At 39.3% G+C, this 27,579-nt stretch overlaps 2 protein-coding genes across 2 annotated transcripts; both read right to left on the reverse strand.

The window, feature by feature from the left end:
* Positions 1 to 3,534: 3,534 nt before the first annotated feature.
* Positions 3,535 to 17,013, reverse strand: LOC310985497 (microfibril-associated glycoprotein 4-like; the record flags this gene model as incomplete). The annotated part of the gene is made up of 5 exons (XM_083971107.1): positions 3,535 to 3,800; positions 4,063 to 4,230; positions 15,071 to 15,167; positions 15,884 to 16,108; positions 17,002 to 17,013. 5 exons carry the CDS (start codon positions 17,011 to 17,013, stop codon positions 3,535 to 3,537), a joined length of 768 nt encoding a protein of 255 aa, XP_083827233.1.
* Positions 17,014 to 22,349: 5,336 nt separating this feature from the next.
* LOC310985603 (microfibril-associated glycoprotein 4-like) lies at positions 22,350 to 25,410 on the reverse strand (the record flags this gene model as incomplete). The annotated part of the gene is made up of 5 exons (XM_083971220.1): positions 22,350 to 22,612; positions 23,109 to 23,276; positions 23,664 to 23,760; positions 24,480 to 24,665; positions 25,399 to 25,410. 5 exons carry the CDS (start codon positions 25,408 to 25,410, stop codon positions 22,350 to 22,352), a joined length of 726 nt encoding a protein of 241 aa, XP_083827346.1.
* Positions 25,411 to 27,579: the final 2,169 nt, after the last annotated feature.

Consider the following 27,579-nt stretch of genomic DNA (forward strand, 5'->3'; position numbering starts at 1 on the left):
TGAATGAGTTAAATGAAAATTAATTACTTGTTCAAGTGTTATTCAAGTGTTAATTATTCAATCAATTCAATGCATTGTTCAGCAGATACGCCCAATATGTCCATAGAAGACTTGGAAATGTTTGGTGCCAAAAGGGCGTATGTGACGTTTTTGCCATATTTTTTAGATTTTAAAATGTTTTAGAACATGTTCATTGTGTTAATATGCCATAAGTTTATTACATAAATACTCATTCATATAAGTATGTCTGTGGTTGCAATGTTGTGGTTTAAGGTTAATGAATACAGTTGATTGAAGCGTGGTCAAAATTTTGTTTTGCCTCTCCTGTAAAGTTTGTCAAAAGCCACTTACGCCCCTCTGGCTCCAAGCCCTCGAAATGTAAAAAATAAAATGCTGAAAAGAGACATTGTAGCCTAAAGTTTAGATTTATACCGATACCAGTCTTTGGACAGATATTCATGGTTCCCAGATGTCCAATCATAATAACTTTTCCTCGAGTGCCACCATGAGGTTGACAGTAGTGTTGTGAACTTTAGACACATGGGCTCTATTTTCGTGAACTAGGTGCAGGCGGAGCGGATCAGGCCTGCGCCTCGCCTTCGCTTCGCCAACGGGGAGTGGTCAGGAGTAGATTGCAATTTTCCTTCGAGACGCAGCGGAGCGCATCCCGCCTACTTCCCTCCCACCGGCGCAAATGGCATAGAGGGAGGAGAGAAGGCGTGGAGTGGGTTTGACACAGCCGAGTCAGATCTTCACCAATCAAATGAGCTCCTCTCCTCGCCTTTAAATCCGCCGCGCGCGCAAGGCTGACGTTTGATTTCACCGTGGAAGAGAAGATTTGAATCAGCACCTACAGATTACAGCATAGACATTCAGCACATCTATATCGATTGTCCCGTCACACTGATGACAGATCAAAGGCTGCACAGATGAAAGATGAGGATGGATTACTGCTGTGTTGACACTACACGATTATCTGCTATATTTATGTATTTACTTATTGATTTATTGAGCCGCATCGTCACGCGACCATAACAAATAAAACTGAAAACAAATAAACTATCATCTCTCACAGCAAACCACAATCAGCCTGGCATCATAGTGAGCAGATATTAACATCTCCCCTCTCAGGTAAATTCTAAAGAAAAAAGAAAAAGAGAGACGCTCCGTGATCTCCGTTACGCACAGCTGTTTGTTATGTTGTGATCTGTGCACACGTGTTTAAATATAGGTTACTAAATATGAGTGTCTTTATTAATGGAAAAGGGGTGTGTGTGTTTTTTTTTACTGGGCAACAGCTCTCAATCTGTCACAGCAAGTGAGACGGGAGGAAACTGATGTTCTGGTCCGGTCCAAGCTGGCAGTGTCCGGTCGCGCGAACAGACCTCACGGGCTGATGATGCAAAAGTAGTCTGGAAGGGAGGAGGGAGGAGGAGGGAGCAGGTCTATCTATCTATCTAACCTATATTTAAACACGTGTGCACAGATCACAGCATAAACAAACAGCTGTGCGTAACGGAGGCATTTCAGTTTTATTTATTTATTTTAATGTTTATTTTGCAGGGACGATACATACAACATTGCCACAAAGAATGAAAAATGCGATGCATACAAGACGTCTAGCTTCAGCTAATTTGCAGTCTTTGTCCCTGGTCAGGCTAAAGAAGGATAAAAGATACTGAATACCGTTACAATAAGTGCAATAACACAAATACAGTGAATAATACAGTGAATAGTTATCATGAATAAATAAACACAGCTACAAAATTTAGATTAAGAAATTGCACAAATTAAATACATTAAACATTAGTAAAATGCTGTATTGACAGTGACTTGAGAGAAGTTAATGTTCACATTTCTGCTGCTGCTTAAGCCAATGTTTAGCTTTAGCACTAAACATCTTTAATTCTGTTTGGGATTTGATATCTGGTGGTAAAGAATTCCATAGGTGTGTACCCAGCACTGAAAGGGATGATTGACCGAATGTCGTCCTGCATCTTCGAATTTTACAGTTTTGCTTGCTCATGCTCCTTGTCGTTGTCCCACAGTTGTCTGACTTAGTAAAAATCTGTGACATCGCTTGTGGGGCTAGTCCACTGACACACTTAAAAACAACTTTCAAAAAAGAGAATTTTATAAAATTAGAAAAAGATAACAAATTATACTTCTCAATGATTTTACAGTGGTGCCACTTTTGTGGCTTCTGATCTAAAAATTTTAAAGCTTGTTTGTGGAGTGAGAATAAAGGTCTAGTAGTGAGAATAAAGGTCTAGTATTTATTTGTTATGGTCGCGTGACGATGCGGCGCTGGCCCCTAATCAATAAGTAAATAAATAAATAAATAGCTGATCATCTGCAACGGCACAGTGTGTAGTGTCAACACCTGCTCTTGGGACATTCACGGCTGTCTCAGTCCCTCCCTGGTTTCATCTGTGTTAATTCAGTCAGGCTGAGTTTCCATTACGCATGCCGACAGCCTTTGGTCTGCCATCAGTGTGACGGGACAATCTATAGATATAGGTGTATGTGCTGATTCAGATACAATAAATAGGGGTTATTGTGATGATTATTATTATTATTATTATTATTATTGTTAATTGCATTTAAATGTGCCTGGAAGTGTGGAAATCTGCCTGTGGGCAGTCAAAATACCAGTCCGCTGGCTGCGCTTCGCCTTGTGCTGAGATTAGACCAGGTTGGAGCTGGCGAGCTTTCGGCGCACTCTCCGCGCGGTCTATCGGCAACAAATTGTCACTGCGCCACGGTGAATCTGTCGACACCTCCCCCTGCTGCGCGACCACTCCCATCTCAGCGCACAGCAGTCTGCCAATTTACCGAATCCGCTGCGCACCTTGTTGCACTGGAGGAAAATACCACTTCGCCAGCTGCGTCAGGGCTCGCCTCGCTGCGCCACCCTGAGTTGCGCCAGGAAAATAGGGCCCATGATCCAAACAGGATGAACTGTGATGACTCTGATGATCACATGACTTCTCCTCCAGCACCATCATCTGCTCAAATTCTTCATTTATCCAACACTCCAGTTCATGACTTGTGAAACGAAAGATGTTCCCATCAGCCTCATCTTTAATTTGTATTTAGTGCTAATCAGCATGTACTGCCAGTTGAGACAAACAGAGGAAAAATCAGATCATTTTCTACACTGAGGAATAAAACTGATACTAAAAAACAACAACATTGAAGTTGAAACAATCAAGTTTATTTATTTAATAATCACTCAGAACAGCATCAATCATAAACAATAATCATCACTAAACAATTATTTTTATCAGAAAAAAAACAAAGAAACTGAATTTCAATACATCAGTGCATGAACCTGTTCAACAGAGTTATCATGTCTGACAGTGATTTTGAAACAAGATGAGTAAGAAAAAAAAACACATTTTATGGTCATTTTGATTCAGAGGTTATTGTTGGCATTAAGTCCAGTCGGACTAGTGATTATATGCCCGAACATCCCAGCTCTCCAACCCTGATGGAGGGCGTGATTATCTCATTGATCTACAGCTGATCAGATCAATAAGTGCATGGATACTTAGCGACTGATCTGATTTTCATGGTGATGGTCTTAAGGGAGTTCCAGCCTTTCCATGTGGGCCATGCAACTGGGACATATTCATAGTTGACACCATCAGGTGCGTACAGGCCGTTGGGGTTTGAGCTGTGGCAGCTTCTGTACCAGAATCCACCAAGATATTGCTGAGCACAGTTTTTCTCCCACACATCCTGGTCTTTGTCATAGGTGGTGAACTTCATGGAGTTGTGGGATGTTAAACTGTCCCCTAGAAACAACAGAGTCAAAATGTAATTTCAGTTTGGAACGGGGAAAAAAATTGCAGTAGTTTAAAAAAAAAAAGTGTTTGTTTATACAGTGAAATCAGTGAAACTGCCACATTTTTCTATTTTCTAAAATTATTTTTACAGAATTCACAAAAATCATGTGATAGCCTGATTGTCCACAGTGAAACATTCGGCCTTCACCTGGGTCATTGTTGAATACCTAAAAGTAAGAAAAGGAAACATTTCCACTGAAGTGACCCTCACCTGCCGTTCCTCCTGTGAAGCCGCCCAGATCCAGCTGATATCCTTCCCTCTCAGAGTCGACGAAGAAAGACGAATACTGAGCAAAGGCCTCCCCTCCCTCAAAGTCCTCCATGTCCACCCGCAGCTCGTTCTTCTTCCTCATCGTCAGCAGGAAGATGTTTTCCAGACCTGAGGAGACACACACACACACACACACACACACACACACACACACACACACACACACACACACACACACACACACACACACACACACACACACACACACACACACACAACATATACTTATTTTGAAAAAACAAACATGGAATATAAAATTGACTTTTAAGGTCTTTTACCATAATATTACTGAAAATGTGACTTTTAATTATTTTTAAAGAAATTGCCAAGGGGGGACTTGGATCTCTGAGCGACATTTACCTATCAAAGAGTGGACCTCCACATACTGCAGTGGAGCTGTCTGCACCCATTCATTCACCTAACGACCCATTCATTCACCTAATGAGTCCTTGTTCACAACAATGACTTTCTCAGGCCCCGTCCAGACGAACCCGTTTTTTTCGAATCCGGATAAATACTTTATCGGATTGGCCTCGCGTCCACACGGATCCGGCGTTTTCAGGGGGTGAAAACGGTATTTTTTGAAAACGGGTCCCAGAGTGGGAAAATTTGAAAACGCCGCCCCAGCGTATCCGTCTGGACGGCCAATACGGATTTTTTCAGAAACGATGATGTAATGCCCCCCGCCGCTCTACCTGTCACCTGAGACACACACACACACACACACACACACACACACACACACACACACACACACACACACACACACACACACACACACACACACACACACACACACACACCGCTGCAGCAGCTGCTGCACACTGACAGTCTATGCACGTAACAACAACAACGGCCGACTAACGTCGCGTCGCTCAGACGCTGCGGCTGAATCACGTCTGTTTAATCATCACTGATCATCATATTTACTCTGACACGACTCCCTGTCAACATTTAATCCCATGTTTGAGTTTGAATACAGCGGGGGACTTCTTCTATTGAATTACAGCGGGGACTTCCCGTCTTCTTCAGCTGTCTTAAGTGTTTATGTGTGGCAGGCAGCGCTGCAGCGACACACACACTCCACACACACGCCTGCAGTATGTAGGTACTACAGCGTTTTGGGTCGTTTTCAGCTGATCGTGTGGACGCAGATATTTCTGAAAACGATGCCGTGTTTACGGAGATTTTTTTCAAAACGATTAAGAAAAAGATCGGATTCAGTGAAGCCGCGTTTTCGTGTGGATGGGGCCTCAGTTTCTTTCAAAAATGGATAATATAACTTTAGAGTTATCATTACTTATTTTAAAGTCTCTGTAGTACAAATTGTATATAAATATATAATCATGGCCACATTTGAGAGTGAATATTTTTTATTGAATTGCATGCAGTTCAGAAACATGACTGCATGCACTAATATCAAGTTCTGCAGTATAAGCAACAACATTTACTTTAAACCGGCTTTAATATAGATTAATTCTTTTTTCTTAACAAAGATAATTTGCTCGTCCGTCTTTACTCATCCATAAATGCATTGCCTCTGTCATTCTTAGCAGTCCAAGAGGGGATCTACTATCATCTCAATTTTAAATAGTCAAAATGCTCTAGACATTTGGTTTCAACCAATTAATAGGAAATAGGAATGCATTTTATTTATTGTTTCGCATTGCAGAAAAAAGGTCCACACTTGGTTCATATGGAATGACAGGGGTCCACTGTTGGCTGGTACATAATGACACAGGTTCCCACTTAGTTAGCATGGAGTGACATACACACTCCATCATGTATGAATATGAAAGAAATAAGCAAAAGTGATCATTCTTAAGATATTTTTTTTTCATCAAAACTTAACACAAACATTTCTAATAAAGTAGCACCAATAATGTTTTCATTATTTTTAAATGTAGGGTGTACTACTGCAACACACATTTCTACAGTCTATTAATTTTTCCCCTACAAGAGTTTTATACTCCTTGACTGCATTTTTGTTATAGGAAAAAATATTTGAATTAAAACTAAGGGTTTTAGGTCATTTTAATGTACTTGCATCATGAATCTGTATTTATGAGGATGTATTTTATTTACTGTTTTACATTACAGAAAAAGGTCCACACTTGGTTTATATGGAATGACAGGGGTCCACTGTTGGTTGGTACGGAGTGACACACACACTCCAGCATGGGTGGATAAGCAGAAATGAGATAAATTGCTAAGTTTTAAGATACATTTTTAATCTAAATTTAATACAAACATTTGTAACTATTAATACACACAACACACACACACAAACACATGCAAACACACATATTTAAACTAAAGTAGCACTGGTGAAGTTGTCATTGTAGTTTTTTTAAAACATGGAATGTACTGTGAAAACTCAATGGCAACCTATCAAGATACTTAAGGGAATATTTCAGTTATTGACATTTATGGCTCAACAATAAAACATGTATGGGAAAATAAAGGAGGCGCTGGGGGGTCATCAGTTTGTCTGAGATACAAGGGATAATTCTTCTAGAGGTGGATTAACCTCACTAAAGCCGTTTTCCCACTAAAATTAGCGGGTCGACGCGGGTTTTTTAAACGCGGGTCGACCCGCTAACAATTGGCATTTGGCCCCTTTCCCATTGACCAAAATGAGCCGAGTCTGACCCCCCCGCTGAGGGATCAGACAGAGCATAAACCAGTCGCCCCGCTCTCATCCGCGGTGCAAGACACACACAGTCATGCCACAGCCGCCGGCCGCGGAGTGTCCGTCCGCCGAGGCAGACTCTCTGGCTGGCTGACCTGGAGCACCAGGACCGCGGAGGACAGAGAGTCTGCTGCGGCCGGATGACGGACCTCCGCGGCACAACACGTCAGTTAAACAGACTGTCGCTTCTTTTCTTTTCTTTTTTTCTATCGTTTTTGGTCAGTGTTCTCTGATGTTTTGATCCCAGTCTCGGATGAGAGCAGAGCGGAGCAGAGCTTTGTTTTGGTACGTGATATGAGACGCGATGACGTAGCGCCACGTAACGTTCAGTGTCATCACGTAAATTAGCGGGTTGACGCGGGTCTGGCGTTCCCACTGCAAGCCGTTCGGAGCCGAGCCGATTAAAGGCGATTTTAACCTGCGTCGCTTGCCGAGTCGTTTGACCCGCGTCGATGCGGGTTGACGCGGCTCGGTGCGCCTTTCCCACTGCCACCAAAAGCCGATTGTTAGCGGGTTTAAACGGGTTTTTTGGCCAGTGGGAAAAGGGTATAAGTAATATACCACTGCAACACACCTTTCTACAGTCTGTCAAGTTTTTGACTTAATGAAGTTTCATACTCCTTGACTGCATTGTTGTCATGGGAAAACTACTTTAAATAACTAAACTCAGGATTCAACATGGTCTGATGGCCCAGAGCCACAAAGTGTTATTCTGTAGTCACCTAATGTCCCATATAGATGAAGCTCTGTGGTGGCCACCTATTGTCACTCTTCTACTTTTTAACAGCACATGGTTTCAATCAATTTTAATGTACTTGCATTCTAAATCTATATTAATAGGGATGCATTTTACTTATTGTTTTACATTGCAGAAAAAAAAGGTCCACACTTGGTTTATATGGAATGACAGGGGTCCACTCTTGGTTGGTGCATAATGATACCCACTAAGTGCCCACTTAGTTAGCATGGAGTGACATACACACTCCATCATGTATGAATAAGAAAGAAATAAGCAAAAGTGATCATCCGTAAGAGAAATGTTTCATCACAGCTCCACGTTACACTTGTTCCAGGCTCTGCCCGTCGTTTTTCTCTAGAAATAGAAACTTTTTCCAACTTTTTTTTTTATCTCTGTGTAGCGATCGCACTCGTCTTCTCCTTCTATTTCACTTCTTGCTCTGATCTACAGTCTCATTCGTTCTACACATCCCAGAAACCCCAAAATTACTCACAGTGTGGGCGACAGCGTCCCCATTTACCAGCCGCAGAAAACTGCGTTTGACGTATACAGTATGTACGTCAATGGCACTCAATGAGTTAAGTGGGAGGTACACAATAAATCTAATTCTAATCAAATTTATTTTGAAAACAAATAGTAGAATGGCAATCTGATTCAGTGATTAATTTGTTACACATTTGGGTTGCTTCCTAATGATTTTTTGATGTTTTAGTACCCAGCTAAACACAACAACAAGTGTGTATATTCCTTACTATCTACATTATGTATGTGCCTTGTAGGCACTTTACTTGCAGTGTTTTATAAATCTGAATATTTTTTGTCACATCACATCTACCCCGACACTTTAGAGCGCTTCTGTCTCGACGCCGTGTTTGCCTTCGTTCTGACCTGACCTGAACACGGCATGTGTTGTTTGGGTTAGAAACATGCACATTTGCAAAGGAAAAAAAGCAAAATCGAAAGGAAATGATCACGTGGGAACCAGTTCTGAAGAGGAACCGGTTCTCAATTCCCACCCATAGACTTCAGTCCATGATGTGGACACAAAAGCATTCCTCTACATTGAAGTAGTGAAGTCATCAACACTCATGTATTTCACAGATCCTAAATCCTGGTACACACATAAAGATTCTCTAAATTTCAACCAATTTTTTATCTGTGAAAGACCCCACACGTGAAGATAAAAAATCTGTGATTGAACAGTTTTGATCGTATTGTGTGTGGTGTGCTGTGATATTCCAAACACAACACACCACACACATTAAGATTTTTCAGAGTCGTGACCCTCCGGTCAGAAAACTCAGAAAGAGATCAGTATTGTTGTAGCTACTCTTTCGGGTCTATTTCCGGAATGGACAATGAGAGCGATGTAATTTTTTTTAATGAAAGCGGGACACTTCAGCCTTTACAACGATACCATCTGTGTGTGTCTGTAGCTTCGGAGGCCGAGCAGTAAAGCGGCTGTGAGCGGCGGTCACATGATCATTTAAACATGGCTGCTCTATTGCTGGCTGTTGCTGGCTATGATCGCTACCGTCTTTGCTATCGGCTATCAGGAAATCTCCCGTGTATGTGTGAATGTCTGTGTGAACCTCATGTAATGGGCTGCACCGTGGCTCTCTGTGGGATTACCGGTGTTGTGTCGAGAAGTGGCTTGCTGCGAGCAGCATGCAGAGCTTGGCACTTCTCAGCACAACACCAGCTTTCCACATGCAAGATGACTTTTGATTTGTAAATATTGAACATGTTTAATATTTACGATTATCAATTCAGCGCCGAACGTTTTCTGAGGCGATTGTTGTGAGAATTTTGACTCTTAACACACCACACACTACAAGAGAATCTCATAAAATAATCTTAAAACCTTAGGATAATCGGCCGATTTTTGTCTTTGGTCGGAAGGGGGAAGATCGGGGCAAAATGAGCCCGATTATCTTTATGTGTGTGGTAGGCTTAACTCTACCTCCACTCTCCACTCTAAATGTGGAACTGGCTGAGAAGTGAGTGAGGGCTTTAAATCTGTGCCAGATGACTTGTGTCAGTCCTTGACTGTCGGCAGTGTGGGGGATGGTTTCTTGTAGCTGACGATGGTCGTTAGCAACTCTGAAGGGCAACCTGGAAAAGACTAGCATCCCTCAGCCAAGATCTTATATCCAAATCAGACTAACAGACAGTGGAATTCCCCAGTCCTAGGTTGGCCATGTGCTACACACCTATGGACTTCTGTGGCAACTGTAAAGAGTGGGTGTCCCAGCAATAATCCACCCTGTCAAGTCTTTGATGAGTTTTGTAAAGGTGTGTGATGCCTTGTGATCAGTATAATATTTTGTAAGCCTTTATATGGTCAACCATGGTGTGCCAGTAGAAATGTTTCTGAAATTAGGATTTATCAGATTTCCAGAGATACAGGGGATAAATCAGCTATAGTGGATGGAATAACTCCAAAATACCCACTGTTGAACTACTGCAACACACATTTTTACTTACCAAACTATTAGCTCTACTGGAGTTCATGTATACCTGTCTGCATATTTTTGGTCCACAACAAAAGTTAAAACTAAAACTAAATTTCTGTTCTTTTTCCTTCTGTATATTACACACTGTATCACATAGTCATACACATCTATAGATGAAATTGGTGTATGAATTGAAACCTAATTTAAAGTTGTCAAAAGGTACAGGATTGGCACAGGGTCAGAGAGTTTATATTAAGTGGGAAGTACACAATAAAAGCTGTATTCAGTTCACACTGGTGCTCAGCAGAAATGGGTCTGGTTGCTTTCAGGATGTGTGGATTGTACATTCAACAATCCCATATTACCTTATTCATAGCATCTGAAGTGGATTATGAACAAATTCAATTAATTGTGTTCAGAAGATGGTAAAACGTTATCTAATTTATTTATATTTTAAGTAATTCATTTGTTATCTATTTTGGTTGTTTCCTAATGATTTTCTTTCGTTTCAGTACCCAGCTAAACACAAGTGTGTATATTCCTTATTATCTAGGTATAACCTTGTGCATGTTGTAGTAAGCAATGTGACTTCATTACATTTACACACAGTTTTCTAAGTAGAGTTGAACATTTTTAATGGGGTTTCAGTCTATGATGTGGGCACAAAACATTCCTCTACATTGAAGTAGTTAAGTCACCAGCACTCATGTATTTCACAGATCCTAACTTTAAGGTACTGTAGAGTTGTTGAACTGGGATCTGAGAAGTGAGTGAATGGAGTGAGAGCAGAGTGAGTGCCAGATGACCTGTGTCAGTCCTTGAGTGTGGGCAGTGTGGGGGATGGGTTGTCGTAGCTGACGATGGTCGTTAGGTATTTTCAGGTTGGGCTTCAGAGTTTCTACCTTCTTTCAGCCAACATCTTATATCCAAATCAGACCGACTGAGACACAGGTATTCCCAGGTCTTAGGTTGGCCATGTGCTACTACGCACCTATGGCCTTTGGTGATTCAACTTCTGTGGCAACTGTAAAGAGTGGGTGTACCAGCAATATTCCATTTTGTCTAAAGAATTGTCAGTTCTTTGATGAGTTTTGTGAAGGTGTGTAATTACCTGTTATAATATTCGGTGACAGGGCCTTTATATGAGCCACCATTGTCTGCTAGTAGTAATGCTGTCTGAGAACAACAATTAACATGGAATAAGAAATTCGGATTCATCAGATTGTCATGGATACAGGGAATATGTCAGTGTGTGGACGGAATAACCCCCCAAAAAACCCTGTTAAACTACTCATTAAAAGGTATTTAGAAAATCAAGGGAAATAAAGGAACGCATAAATATAAAAACACATGCAAAGCCTTACAAAGCCTTGTAAAGGACAATTAGGACACAGCAAGAACTATATTCCTCAGACACGGTCCACACCACTGTCAACTTTTTTTATTTGCAGCAGTTCAACATTGAGCTATTTGGGGTTATTCCATCCACACAATGCCTTATCCCTTGTATCTTTGGCAATCTGATGAATCCTAATTTCTTGTGCCATGTTAAGTAAGATGTTGTTCCCAGACAACATTTCTGGCAGAGAATGGTAGCTCATAAAAATGCTCTGTGACTCTATATTGCATGTACCCATGTTTCAGTCAGTCTGTTTTGAATGTAAGTAAGTGGAGTGAAATGCACACTCCATCATGTATGAATAAGAAAGAAATAAGCAAAAGTGATCATCCTTAAGAGAAATTTTTCATCAAAACTTAACACAAACATTTCTAATAAAGTAGCTCAGATAAATACAGTGGGGCCAGGCTGTTAAGTGCTTTAAAAACAAACATTAAAAGTTTAAAATCAATTCTGTAAGGGACAGGGAGCCAGTGAAGGGAGTTAAGAACAGGAGTAATGTGCTCACGTCTATTAGTGTTAGTTAAAAGACGGGCAGCAGCGTTTTGGACAAGTTGGAGGCGACTGAGCGAAGACTGGGAGACGCCAACATAAAGTGCATTGCAATAGTCCAATCTAGAACTGAAACATTTTGACTGTGTGAATGTGTATGGCAATAGTTTAACATAGGGGTCCTCTCAATGAATTATCCCTTGTATCTCTGACAAACTGATAATCCCCCATTCCCTCTGTATTTTCCCATATCAAATTGTTGTATATCAGTACCTCTTTGATGGTTTACTTGTACATAATATATCATCGTAGGTTGCCATTGAGTTTTCACAGTACACCCCACATAAAAAAACACAACATTACCGTTGCTACTTCATTATAAATGTTTGTATTAAGTTTTGATGAAAGTTTTGAGCTTTTGAGGTTAATCCATCCTCTAGAAGAATTATCCCTTGTATCTCAGACAAACTGATGACCCCCCCAGCTCCTCTTTTATTTTCCCATACATGTTTTATTGTTGAGCCATAAATGTCAATAACTGAAATATTCCCTTAAGTATCATGGAAGGTTGCCATTGAGTTTTCACAGTAACTAACCCTAACCCCATGTTTAAAAACAAAACTACAATTACAACTTTACCAGTGCTACTTAAATTGAAATATGTGTGTTTGCATGTGTTTGTGTGTGTTGTGTGTATTAATAGTTACAAATGTTTGTATTAAATTTTGATTAAAAATGTATCTTAAAACTTAGCAATTTCTCTCCTTTCTGCTTTGCTGGAGTGTGTATGTCACTCCGCACCAACCAACTGTGGACCCCTGTCATTCCATATAAACCAAGTGTGGACCTTTTTCTGTAATGTAAAACAGTAAATAAAATACATCCTCATAAATACAGATTCATGATGCAAGTACATTAAAATGACCTAAAACCCTGAGTTTTAATTCAAATATTTTTCCTATAACAACAATGCAGTCAAGGAGTATAAAACTCTTGTAGGGGAAAAAATAATAGACTGTAGATATGTGTGTTGCAGTAGTACACCCTACATTTAAAAATAATTACAACATTATTGGTGCTACTTTATTAGAAATGTTTGTGTTAAGTTTTGATGAAAAATTTCTCTTACGGATGATCACTTTTGCTTATTTCTTTCTTATTCATACATGATGGAGTGTGTATTTCACTCCATGCTAACTAAGTGGGCACTTGTATCATTATGCACCAACCAACAGTGGACCCCTGTCATTCCATATAAACCAAGTGTGGACCTTTTTCTAAAACGTAAATCAACAAATAATTCCTATACAGATTTATGACGCAAATACATTAAAATTAATTGAAATCACATGCATTTAAAAAATAAAGTCTGACAATAGGTGCCCCCAACAGGGCTTTATCTGTATATGAGATGTACGTGGCCAAAAAGTAACTTTTTGTGGCTCTGAGCCATCAGGCCATGTCAAACTGTGTTTTCCCATGACAATCATGCAGTTAAGTAGTATAAAACACCAGTACAGTGAAAAATTAATAGACTGTAGAAATGTGTCTGGCAATAGTTTAACATAGGGACTTTGTGAGATTAATCCTCTCAATGAATTATCCCTTGTATCTCTGACAAACTGATGATCTCCCAAACCCTCTGTATTTTCCCCAAAGATAACAAATTGCCGTGCCAATACTTTAATATCAGTTACTCTTTGATGGTTTACTTCTACATAATATATCATCATAGGTTGCCATTGAGTTTTCTGTAATATAAAACAGTAAATAAAATACATCCTTATGAATACAGATTTATGATGCAAGTACATTAAGATTACCCTAAATCCTAAAACCCTCTCTTAAAAAATTAATAGACTGTAGAAATGTGTGTTGCAGTAGTACATCCTACATTTTAAAAATAATTACAACATTATTGGTGCTACTCATTATACATTTTTGTGTTAAGTTTTGATGAAAGTTTTCTCTTAAAAACTATCACTTCACACTCACATGATGGAGTGTGTATGTCACTCCATGCTAACTAAGTGGGGTCGTGTGTCATTATGCACCAACCAACAGTGGACCCCTGTCATTCCATATAAACCAAGTGTGGACCTTTTTCTGCAATGTAAGTCAACTAATAATTCCTATACAGATTGAGAACACATGTATATTGTAAAATTGAAACCCTGTGCTTAAAAAAACTGGACAAGCAACAATAGCAAGGTCAATTATTTTTAATGTTTAATCAGAATTCAACAGAAATGATCTAAATTACCATTTTATTTAAAATTTTGTTATGGGTGATCAATTTTTTCAATATTTTAAAATGTCTATTATACCTAATACAGTGTTGAGTTTAAACTTAAGACATCCATGAAAACAGAACCTTTATATTTTGTTACAAAGAATAACAAATTATGTTTCAAGGTACTGGTTTGTTCACTAAGGAGCCTGTTTGATAGCCTCTCTACAGTCTGAAAGGCTGCCGGGGCTGCAAGTCGTTCACACTATGGAGGAGTGTAAGAAACGACGTGTGTGAATGAGTCGTTAAAAACCCTGCTCCAGCCTGCCGGGGCACTGCTGAATATGGTATTTTACACACACACACACTCAGTTCCCCTCTTGGCTAAAGTTAAAAAAATTAACCAGAAGGTTTTTCACATGATTTTTAGTTGATTTAAAGCATGTCCAAGAGGGGACCTAAAAAAAGTCCCCTGTTGGCTGCTTGGTCCCCTGTTGGTGAATGTGTGACGACGCCGATGTCCCCTCTTAGATAGGTACAACAGTGCACACACACACACACACACACACACACACACACACACACACACACACACACACACACACACACACACACACACACACACACACACACACACACACACACACACACACACACACACACACACACACACAGCTCTGATTACACTTCATCTCTTGCACCAGGGCTCTATAATATTTCTATACTTTCAGTTTCACTGCTAAATGCTCCGCTGTGTTCACCAGCCACTCACTGACTGTCTGACTGACATGTGCTGCTGCTGCAGGTTGTGCAGAGTTTCTTTTCATTTAAAAAAAAAAATTTAAAATCTGCTGCCTGTAGTGACTGAAAACAGCGTAACAAGAACATATTTAATCCACAGATACTTTAATATACCTGTAATTCTCCCTCTAGGACTCACCCAGCCAGTGCTCCCCTGCTACATTCCCAAATCCGTTCTTGTAATGTTCCCATGGCCTGTAGAAGTTTTCACTCCCATCCAACCTCCTCTGAAAGACCTGAAAGGGAGAATCACAACAATTCAGTCAACCAAAATAAAACTGTATACAATTAGCAGGATTGAGATCACTTTAAAAAAAAAGAAAAGAAAGAAAAACTAAAAACTCTTTTCAACTGAACCAGGTGAGTTTGATGACTATCTGGTCTGTAAACAGAAGTTGCTGTAGTGTCTTTTATTTTTCTGTCACACTGTGCTCTGTCACATGTTTAAGTGACAGAGATTTCTGATATGAACATCATCACAACAAACTGCTGCGGTGATGGACTAACTAAATTATACAACATGGACACTGGTAACTTTCTCAGACTTTGTAAAAACAAGTATTTGCTGCTGTAAATGTTGTTTACTTGGGCTACTTCATGAGAAAATACATTTAAAATGTTTTGTTATTATTAGGCTATATTTAATTACAACATCATTTCAGGTCAACAAAATCAGGCATTTTCATTTTATTTAAATACACTAATGTTTTTTTTTTATATATATTTTTCTATAGAGAAAAATGTGCAAGCTGCCACAGGATGAGAGCTCTGACAGCTAACAAATCAGATGATGATCATTTAAGTGACAAGTCTCAAAGGAGAGAAGTCACAACACTTGTTGAAAACTGAAACAATACTTTTTTTTAAATCAATGGCTCCACTTTTGTTTTGGCTTTTTAAGTCTCATCGTCAAATATGAAACCTAATAAGATATGAGGTGTAGTGTACTGACGGTCCATCTGCCCCCGTCAGTGTCCATGTCACAGAGGACGTGCAGGGGTGAGGTGGGGCCTCCTGGGTAGATGGTGTACACCCCACTGGAGCTGGTGTTGTCATGGCGATACACGTCATCACAGTCAATGGGCAGGTAGCTCTGGTCCGCTGCCACCGAAACCAGCAGCCCCACTAACAGTGTTACCTGGGTAGACAATAATAATATGGTAATGAACTTTATTTTCTACTTTATTTATATATTAATTTAGGGGTTCAGCATTATGTGTGATCCAACATGTCAAAAGCAGCGCTCAAGTCGAGAAGGATCAGGACTGAGGAGTCACCATTGCTGCACATTGTAATAATGTATTAAATTTGCATCTCATGATGTAATAATGCCACATTTTGTAATAATCTGACATATTTTGTAATAAAATTCTTGAAAGCAATATACACTTTTTTTTACACAGCGGTTTGAAAAAGAGCATTGTGCTCGAAACGTCACTATGCTATTAAATCCTTGAAAGGGAGCTCTTATGGTGTGCAGATTTTTTCTTAGTTCTGGCAATATAAACTTTGCCACATTTTGTAATTAGTTGTTACATAATGCACCAAATTATTACAAAATGCAGGTATTGCATTAAGAAAATGTAATAATTTGATGCATTACAGTATGTACCAACAATGGTTATCATATATTGCGTTCAAGAATTTTATTACAAAATGCAGCGTTGTTACATCATGACAGTTTTCTCGTAAAATTAACAACTTTATTCTCAAAGTCTGTGATTTTTCTTTCTCAATGTGGCCCTAATACTCAGTCATAACAAACTATGTTAAACACAGTGAAAAACTAGCTAGCTAAACTAAAGTTGATAGTTCCCATGGTGAATTAAAATGTATTGCTTTGTGTGACCACTGGGTTCAAACCCCCAAATACTCAGTTAACTATGGTAGATCAGTGTGAATTTACATAATAAGCATTAATCCTTTATTAAAATAGTTGAGATTTTAGACAAACATTCCACTGATTCAGTAATTTGCAGCATCAGGATGAAACAGAAACTACTTACATAAAAAAGATACAAACAATATTTAGTGTAAATTAAATGTGAGAGAGTCAGCTGCTCAACTTACCCAAAGACCCATGTCGCTGTCGCGGAGGTGAAGAGAAAAACTCTGAAAGGTTGGAGACTCGAAAGTGGAGATGTCTGCCGTGGTCCTGTTTTTATACAGGCTATGTTGGGTTAAAAAAAAGGAAAAGCATGATAGAGAAGGAAGAGGTGAGTGTGAAGCGTGGGAAAGCTCTGTCAAGTTCGCGTGTGCAGCCACCTGCAGGGGGAGTGAAGGTCGGGCAACGTAGATAACGGCAACCTGCAAAATAAAGTGTAACAATAACATGTAAACAATTTGCCAACAACCATATATGAAGGAGACAGATGTTTAGCCTATCTGTTAACTGTAAAACTTATAGTATTCATCTTGTGGTTAAATACATTGACAATTTAAATTAAGATTTGTAGTATTTTTAATGCTACCACTATTATGGGTTGCAACTAAATGCGGTCTTTTTTAGTTTTTAGTATTTTTTAGTTTCTGATATTAAATATACAACTGATTCTGTTAAACACACAATGATAAGTTGCTAAAAAAAAACTCCTACTTGTTCTGACCTTCTGAAACTCTTTACCTACTGATTGTCTTGTCATTACCATCTGCTGTAATCATGCATTATATGTCATTTTTACTTTAATGAGACTTCCAAGTCTCACAGGGGGGGATGTTGCATAAAAAAAAAGGAAAAGCACAGAGTTCTGAGAACGTATAGAGGTGAGATGAGTGCAAAGCGTGGGAAAGCACAGTTAAGTTCGCGTGTGCAGCCACCTGCAGGGGGAGTCAAGGTCGGGCAATGTAGATAACGGCCACCGGCAAGATAGTGTGGTGCCAAAGACGCTGAACTTGGGTGAACTCGCTACGTGGCAAAATGTGATACAGTCGCCGTATAGGGTGGAGATTATGTTGATGAAAGATCGCAACATGACATCTGGACAAATCACAGGGCGTACACTGGGGAAGAAGTGTCATGTTCACCTCTCATTTTAATAAGAAGGCAGGGCTTTTACAGTACAGTATAAAAACAAAGTCACAGAGATAAGAAGTTTAGTCTGGTCCGGGACAGGCTCGGGTTTATGTCCATTTTTTTGGGTGTAAACTCTAATGCACTGAACTTTGTCTCTGTCTTTTCTAATCATTTTTGTGAAGTTATATTGACGCTTTGATGAGTATTTTTCTGACTTTTTGAACACTTTTGGATACTTTCATTTGTATCAATAAAGGTGGAAAATAAAGATCCTCGATCACAACTGGCCCTGTTTTGGATCCTATTTTTTTCTCCAACAGTGAATGAGGAGGAGGAAGAGGAGAAGGTTGAGGAGGAGCAGGGTCGGGAAATAGCTTTATTTTGAACTTTACAGCTTGAGGTGGAAAATTGACTTGTTGCAGCAGCAGATGAAAAACAACAAAGGTAAAGAATGAAATACTAAAAAGAGACATTGTAGCCTAAAGTTTAGACTTATATTACTGATACCAAACTTTGGACAGATATTCATGGTCACCAAATGTCAAATCATTATAATTTTAATCCTTTAGTGCCACTATGAAGTTAGTGTTGTGAACTTTAGACACATGATCCAAACAGGATGAACTGTGATGACTCTGATGATCACATGACTTCTCCTCCAGCACCATCATCTGCTCAAATTTTTCATTTATCCAACACTTCAGTTCATGACTTGAGAAACTAAGGATGTTCCAATCAGTCTCATCTTTATTTGTATTTAGTGCTAATTATTAGCATGTAGGCTACTGCCAGTTGAGACAAACAGAAAAAAATTATCATTTTCTACACTGAGGATAAAAAACTGATACTAAAAATCAATCACAAACAATAATCACTAAATACAAATTTTAATATGAAAAAAAAAATCTGGAAACTGAATTTAAATGCATCAGGTATTAAAAAAACATGGGAAGCAAGTTCATGCACCTGTTCAAATGTCAACTCATTATAATTTTAATCCTTTAGTGCCGCTATGGAGTTAGTGTTGTGAACTTTAGACACATAACAGAGTTATCATGTCTGACAATGATTTTGAAACAAGATGAGTGAGTACTCAACTCTCAACTCAACTTAACTTTATTTATATAACACTTTAAAACTAGTTGAAAACAAAGTTCTGTACATAGAGACATAAAACAATTAAAAGCAATTAAATAAATAAAACAGACAGTAGAATATTTGTTAAATTGTTTTTAAAAGCAATTAGAAACAATAAAACAATAAATTAAAGCAAACCATAAAACACTAAAACAAGAACAGAGTCTCATGCAGAGTTGAAAGCCAGGGAGTAAAAATGGGTTTTAAGACTAGTTTTAAAAATGGACAGTGAGGAGACTTGTCTGATGTGCAACGGCAGCTCGTTCCATAATCTTGGAGCAGCAGTGGAGAAAGCTCTGTCCCCTCTGAGCTTCCGTCTGGACCTCGGTACCTCCAGGAGCAGCAGGTCAGCTGACCTGAGGCACCGAGCAGGAGCGTAGGGTTGAAGGAGCTCAGAGAGGGAAGGGGGGGCCAGACCATTTAAAGACTTAAAAACAAATAAAATAATCTTAAAATGGACTGTAAAGTGCACAGGCAGCCAGTGGAGGGAGGCCAGGGTGGGAGTTATATGCTCCCTCTTACGTGCTCCAGTTAGGAGGCGAGCGGCTGCATTTTGCACCAGCTGGAGACGTGCGAGGGAGGACTGACTGACTCCAAAACAAAGTGCATTGCAGTAATCCAGCTGAGATGTTATAAAGGCCTGGATCACTGTCTCAAAGTGCTTTTGTGTGAGGAAAGGCTTCACCTTTGCCAACTGCCTAATCTGAGAGGAGCTGGACTTCACTACAGCACTAATTTGCCGATCCAATTTAAAATCACTGTCCATCTTAAAACCCAAGTTTGTGACTGTTGGTTTTACATAGTCTGCTAAAGGGCCCAAATCAACGAGCTAGGGTTCACGAGAGCCACTGGGGCCAAACACCATCACGTCTGTTTTTTTTATTTCATTAACATTTAAAAAGTTCAAGGCCACCCAGGCTTTGATGTCTTCAAGTCATGACATAAGTGGTGTGAGGGAGAAAGCATTTTTTTTCCCTTCAGTGGCACATTTATCAATCAATCAAACTTTATTTATTGAGCACTTTCTTACATAGCCATGTAACACAAAGTGCCTTACACACAGAAAAATGAAAAGAGATCCCATGCTTTCTCAGGATGGAGCCCAGGGGCAAGAAATACAAAGAAAACAGCAGCGGTCCTAAAATGGACCCCTGTGGAACCCCATACAACAGTGGAGCAGAGCTGGACTCCAAAGGCTTACACTCATGCTTCTGTCAGCCAGATATGATTTTAACCACTCCAGAGCAGCACCACGAATACCCACTAGGTGGTGTAACCGAGCCACTAAGGTGTTGTGGTCCACAGTGTCAAAGGAAGGAAGAATTACGTGGTCACTAGAGTAATTAGCCTGGACGATGTCATTAAAAACTTTTAATAGAGCTGACTCTGTGCTACACCGAGCTTTAAAGCTGGACTGAAAGACCTCCAGGACATCATGCTCGTCTGAAAACGACTTTAACTGAGCATGAACAACTTTCTCCAAAATGTTTTGAATAAAAGGCAGCTTGGAGATGGGTCTGAAATTGGCCAGCACACTGCGATCAAGGCCAGATTTCTTAAGTAGTGGCTGCACCACTGCATGTTTAAGACAGACTGCTGTTAATGATAGCCAGGACTGACGGCCCTATACTAGGAAAAACCTCTTTAAAGAGACGAGGAGAGACAGCGTCACAAGGAGAACCTGAAGGCTTAATGGCCAACAAGATCTTCTAAAAACGACAGAGACACAGGCTCAAACTTAATAGGAGCTCCAGAACAAGGAACAGAGTCCGATGCAGGAGCTGAGATGAGAGCCCTCGCAGTAGCATTACTTTATTATTATCAATAAAGAAGTGGAGGAAGCTATTGCACATTTTAGGAGATGCCTCCACGCTGACAGGCTGTGAGGCCTTAAGAACAGTGTCAATGGTATTAAATAGCACTCGTGGTTTTTGACGACTGGACTCAATGATATTTGACAGGTATTGTCTACAGGCCGTTGGGGTTTGTGCTGTGGTGGCCGCCGTACCATAATCCACCAAGATAATACTGAGCACAGTAGGTGGTGAACATGGAACATTCATGGAGTCAGCGAATGAAAAACTGTCCCCTCGAAACAATAGAATCAAAATGTAATTTCCGTTTGGAATGAGGAGAAAAAAATTGCAGTTAATCCAACTAAAATAAATTAGTTTGTAGTAAAATCAGTGAAGCTGCCAAATTTTTCCATTTTCTGCAATTATTTTTACAGAATTCACAAAAATCATGTAGTATTTTAATTAGCCTGTTTGTCCACAGTGAAACATTCAGCCTTCCCCCGGCTCATTGTTGAATACCTAAAAGTAAGAAAAGGAAACATTTCCACTGAAGCCCTCACCTCACTGCCGCCCAGATCGAACTGATATCCTTGATATCCTAAAAAAGAGGAGGTGAAGGTAAAAGTGTCTCGAAAGTGGAGATGTCTGCTGTGGTCCTGTTTTTATAGCCGGTCAGCCATTAAAACAAATGTTTTATACAGGTTATATGTATATGAGGAGGAGGAGGAAGAAGAAGAAGAAGAAGAGGAGAAGGATGGAGAGGAGCAGGGTTAGAAAATTATTTTCGGAAAAAAGGAGTGAAGTCTGCACACTGTATCATGCTCCACTAATGTTTATTGTGGAACTTTAGACACATGATCCAAACAGGATGAACTGTGACGACTCTGATGATCACATGACTTCTCCTCCAGCACCATCATCTGCTCAAATTCTTCATTTATCCAACACTCTAGTTCATGACTTGTAAAACTAAAGATGCTCCAATCAGCCTCATCATTAAATTGTATTTAATGCTAATTAGCATGTACTACTAGTTGAGAATAATAGAGGAAAAAACCTAAATCATGATGAGTTCATTTTCTATGAAGAATGAAACCGACACTAAAAAAATGACAACTTCAAAAATAAAAGCAGAGTTGAAACAATCAAGTTTATTTATTTAATAATCACTCAGAACAGCATCAATCACAAACAATCATCATCACTAAACAATTTTTTTAATCAGAAAAAAACAAAGAAACTGAATTTCAATACATCAGTGCATGAACCTGTTCAACAGAGTTATCATGTCTGACAGTGTTTTTGAAACAAGATGAGAAAGAAAGAAAAAAAAACACATTTAATGATGATTTTGATTCAGAGGTTATTGTTGACATTAAGTCCAGTCGGACTAGTGATTATATGCCCGAACATCCCAGCTCTCCAACCCTGATGGAGGCCGTGATTATCTCATTGATCTACAGCTGATCAGATCAATAAGTGCATGGATACTTAGCGACTGATCTGATTTTCATGGTGATGGTCTTAAGGAAGTAGTTCCATGTGTTCCATGCAATTTGGACACTTCCATATGCAAAACTATTAGGTGCATACAGGCCGTTGGGGTTTGCGTAGTAGCAGTTGTCGTACCAAAATCCACCAAGTCTGTCGTGAGCACAGTTTTTATCCCCATTCGTATCCTGGTCTTTGTCATAGGTGGTGAACTTCATGGAGTTGTGGTATGTTAAACTGTCCCCTATAAAAAACAGAATCAAGATGGAATTTCAATTTGGGGTGTCGCGTGGCGCAGTGGTTAAGGCGGCTGCCCCGTCTAGAGGCTACAGTCCTCAACGCAGGCGTCCCCGGTTCGAATCCCGCGTCAGGCAGTCCTTTACTGCATGTCATTCCCCCTCTCTCTGCCTCACTCTTTCCTGTATATCTTACTGTGCTATCCAATAAAGGCAAAAAGGCCAAAAAATATACTTAAAAAAAAAGAAAGATGTAATTTCAATTTGGAAAAAGGGGGGGGGGGGGGGTTGCAGTTAATCCAGCTAAAAGAAAGTTGTTTGTTTATACAGTGAAATCAGAGAAACTGCTAAATTTTTCTTTTTTCTAATTGTTTTTTTTTTCACAAAAATCATGTGATTTTTTTTAGCCTGTTTGTCCACAGTGAAACATTCAGCCTTCACCTGGCTCATTGTTGAATACCTGAAAGTAAGAAAAGGAAACAATTCCACTGAAGTGACCCTCACCTGCCGTTCCTCCTGTGAAGCCGCCCAGATCCAGCTGATATCCTTCCCTCTCAGAGTCGACGAAGAAAGACGAATACTGAGCAAAGGCCTCCCCTCCCTCAAAGTCCTCCATGTCCACCCGCAGCTCGTTCTTCTTCCTCATCGTCAGCAGGAAGATGTTGTCCAGACCTGAGGAGACACACACACACACACACACACACACACACACACACACACACACACACACACACACACACACACACACACACACACACACACACACACACACACACACACAGCTCTGATTCCACTTCATTCATCTCTTGCACCAAGGCTCTATAATATTTCTATACTTTCAGTTTCACTGCTAAATGCTCCGCTGTGTTCACCAGCCACTCACTGACTGTCTGACTGAAAATGTGCTGCTGCTGCAGGTTGTGCAGAGCATCTTTTAGTCTTTAGTTCTTGTTTTTTTTGGTAAAAGCTGCTGCCTGTTGTGACTGAAAACAGCGTAACAAGAGCATATTTGATCCATAGATACTTTAATATACCTGTAATTCTCCCTCTAGGACTCACCCAGCCAGTGCTCCCCTGCTACATTCCCAAATCCGTTCTTGTAATGTTCCCATGGCCTGTAGAAGTTTTCACTCCCATCCAACCTCCTCTGAAAGACCTGAAAGGGAGAATCACAACAATTCAGTCAACCAAAATAAAAAAAATCAATTAGCAGGACTTGAGATCACTTAAAAAAAAGAAAGAAAGAAAAACTAAAAAAGTATTTTAGGTGAGTTTGATGACTATCTGGTCTGTAAACAGCAATCACAGTTGCTGTAGTGTCTTTTATTTTTCTGTCACACTGTGCTCTGTCACATGTTTAAGTGACAGAGATTCCTGATATGAACATCATCACAACAAACTGCTGCGGTGATGGACTAACTAAATTATACAACATGGACACTGGTAACTTTCTCAGACTTTCTAAAAACAAGTGTTTGCTGCTGTAAATATTGTTTACTTGGGCTACTTCATGAGAAAATACATTTAAAATGTTTGTTATTATTAGGCTATATATTAATTACAACAAATAAAATTTCAGGTCAACAAAATCAGTCATTTTCATTTAATTAAATACACTAATGTTTTTTAAAAATATATTTTTCTATAAAGAAAACTGTGCAAGCTGCCACCTGATGTGAACTCCGACAGCTGACAAATCAGATGATGATCATTTAAGTGACAAGTTTCAAAGGAGAGAAGTCACAACACTTGTTAAACACTGAAACTATACTTTCATTTTATTTTTTTTTATCAATGTCTCCACTTTTGTTTTGGCTTTTTAGGGCTCATCATCAAATATGAAATCTAATCAGATATGAGGTGTAGTGTACTGACGGTCCATCTGCCCCCGTCAGTGTCCATGTCACAGAGGACGTGCAGGGGTGAGGTGGGGCCTCCTGGGTAGATGGTGTACACCCCACTGGAGCTGGTGTTGTCATGGCGATACACGTCATCACAGTCAATGGGCAGGTAGCTCTGGTCCGCTGCCACCGAAACCAGCAGCCCCACTAACAGTGTTACCTGGGTAGACAATAATAATATGATAATGAACTTTATTTATATATTAATTTAGGGGTTCAGCATTATGTGTGATCCAACATGTCAAAAGCAGCGCTCAAGTCGAGAAGGATCAGGATTGAGGAGTCACCATTGCTGCACTTTGTAATAATGTATTAAATGTTCTTCTTATGATGTAACAACGCCACATTTTGTGATAAAATTCTTGAATGCAATATAAAGTTTGCCACATTTTGTAGGCTATTTAGGCTAGTTGTTACATAATGAACCAAACATAATGACTTCATTCTCATAAATTCATGACTTTTTTCTCGTAAAATTTAGTCTTTACTCTCGTAATATTATGATTTCATTATGTCATGAATTTATCACTTTATTCTCGTATATTTACAAATTTATTCTCAAAGTCTGTGATTTTTTTTCTCAATGTGGCCCTAATACTCAGTCCTAACAAACTATGTTAAACACAGTGAAAAACTAGCTAGACAAAAGTTGATAGTTCCCATGGTGTCTTAAAATACGTTGCTTTGTGTGACCACTGGGTCCAAACCCCAAAAATTCTCAACTGTCGTAGATCACTGTGGAAACTGAAAATATTTACATAATGAGCATTCATCTTTTATTAATAATTTGCATTTGCACCAGGATGAAACAGAAACTACTTAGCCTACACAAAAACAGATACACAAAATATTTAGTGTAAATTAAATGTGAGAGAGTCGGCTGCTCAACTTACCCAAAGACCCATGTCACTGTCGTGGAGGTGAAGGGAAAAATTCTGAAAGGTTGGAGACTCGAAAGTGGAGATTTCTGTCGTGGTCCTGTTTTTATACAGGTTATGTTGGGTAAAAAAAAAGGAAAAGCATGATAGAGAAGGAAGGGGTGAGTGTGAAGCGTGGGAAAGAACTGTTAAATTCACATGTGCAGCCACCTGCAGGGGGAGTGAAAGTCGGGCAACGTAGATAACGGCAACCTGCAAAATAAAGTGTAGCAATAACATATAAAAAATGTGCCAACAACCATATAGGAGACAGATGTTTAGCCTATCTGTTAACTGTAAAAACTCAGGGTCTTCATTTTTGTGGTTCAATACATTGACAATTAAAATTGAGCACCATTGAGGATTTTTAGTATTTTTAATGCTACCACTTATGGGTTGCAACTAAATGCGGTCTGACTCATATAATACATACTTTTAGTTTTTAGTATTTTTTAGTTTCTGATTTTAAGTGTACAACTGATTCTGTAAATCACACAACGATAAATTGCTAAAAAACTCCTACTTGTTCTGACCTTCTGAAACTGTATAGCTACTGATTGTCTTGTCATTACCATCTGCTGTAATCATGCATTATATGTTATTTTTACTTTAATGAGTATTTCAAGTCTCACAGGGGGGAATGTTGCGTGAAAAAGGGAAAAGTTCTGAAAAAGTGAGGTGGGATGAGTGCAAAGCGTGGGAAAGCACCGTTTAGTTCGCGTGTGCAGCCACCTGCAGGGGGAGTCAAGGTCGGGCAATGTAGATAAAGGCCACCGGCAAGATAGAGTGGTGCCAAAGACGCTGAACTTGGGTGAACTCGCTACGTGGCAAAATGTGATACAGTCGCCGTATAGGGTGGAGACTATGTTGATGAAAGATCGCAACATGACATCTGGACAAATCACAGGGCGTACACTGGGGAAGAAGTGTCATGTTCACCTCTCATTTTAATAAGAAGGCAGGGCTTTTACAGTACAGTATAAAAACAAAGTCACAGAGATAAGAAGTTTAGTCTGGTCCGGGACAGGCTCGGCTTTATGTCCATATTTTTGGATGTAAACTCTAATGCACTGAACTTCATCTCCGTCTTTTATAATCATTTTTGTGAAGTTATATTGACGCTTTGATGAGTATTTTTCTGACTTTTTGAACACTTTTGGATACTTACATTCGTATCATTGAATGTGGGAAATAAAAATCCTCGATCACAACTGACCCTTTGTTTTGGATCCTAATTTTTTCTCCAACAGTGAATGAGGAGGAGGAAGAGGAGAAGGTTGAGGAGGAGCAGGGTCGGGAAATTATTATTAGCTTTATTTTGAAGATACAGCTTGAGGTGGAAAATTTACTTGTTGCAGCAGCAGATGAAAAACAAGGAAGGTAAAAAAAAAAAAAAAAAAAAATTAAAGAGACATTGTAGCCTAAAGTTTAGACTTATATTACTGATATAAATCTTTGGACAGATATTCATGTTTCCCAGATGTCAAATCATCATAATTTTAATCCTTTAGTGCCGCTATGAAGTTAGTGTTGTGAACTTTAGACACATGATCCAAACAGGATGAACTGTGATGACTCTGATGATCACATGACTTCTCCTCCAGCACCATCATCTGCTCAAATTTTGTATTTATCTAACACTCCAGTTCATGACTTGTGAAACTAAAGATGTTCCAATCAGCCTCATCTTTATTTGTATTTAATGCTAATTATTAGCATGTAGGCTACTGCCAGTTGAGAAAAATAGAGGAAAAAATGAAACTCCTTATAAATAACAGTGAGATCATTTTCTACACTGAGGAATAAAACTGATATTAAAAAATGACAACATTGAAGTTAAAACAATCAAGTGTATTTATTTGATAATCACTCAGATCAGCATCAATCACAAACAATAATCACTAAATACAATTTTTGATATGAAAAAAAAAAATCAGGAAACTGAATTTAAATGCATCTGGTATAAAAACATAGGAAATGCATGCACCTGTTCAACAGAGTTATGGTAAATGGTAAATGGACTTGCACTTATATAGCGCTTTTCTAGTCTCTTGGACCACTCAAAGCGCTTTACACTGTTGGTCACATTCACCCTTTCACACACATTCACACAGCGCTTGGCAGCACAGAAATCTAACCATTCACACACATTCGTAC

This window comes from Trachurus trachurus, assembly GCF_905171665.1.
Source record: "Trachurus trachurus genome assembly, chromosome: 1".
Taxonomy (NCBI): domain Eukaryota; kingdom Metazoa; phylum Chordata; class Actinopteri; order Carangiformes; family Carangidae; genus Trachurus; species Trachurus trachurus.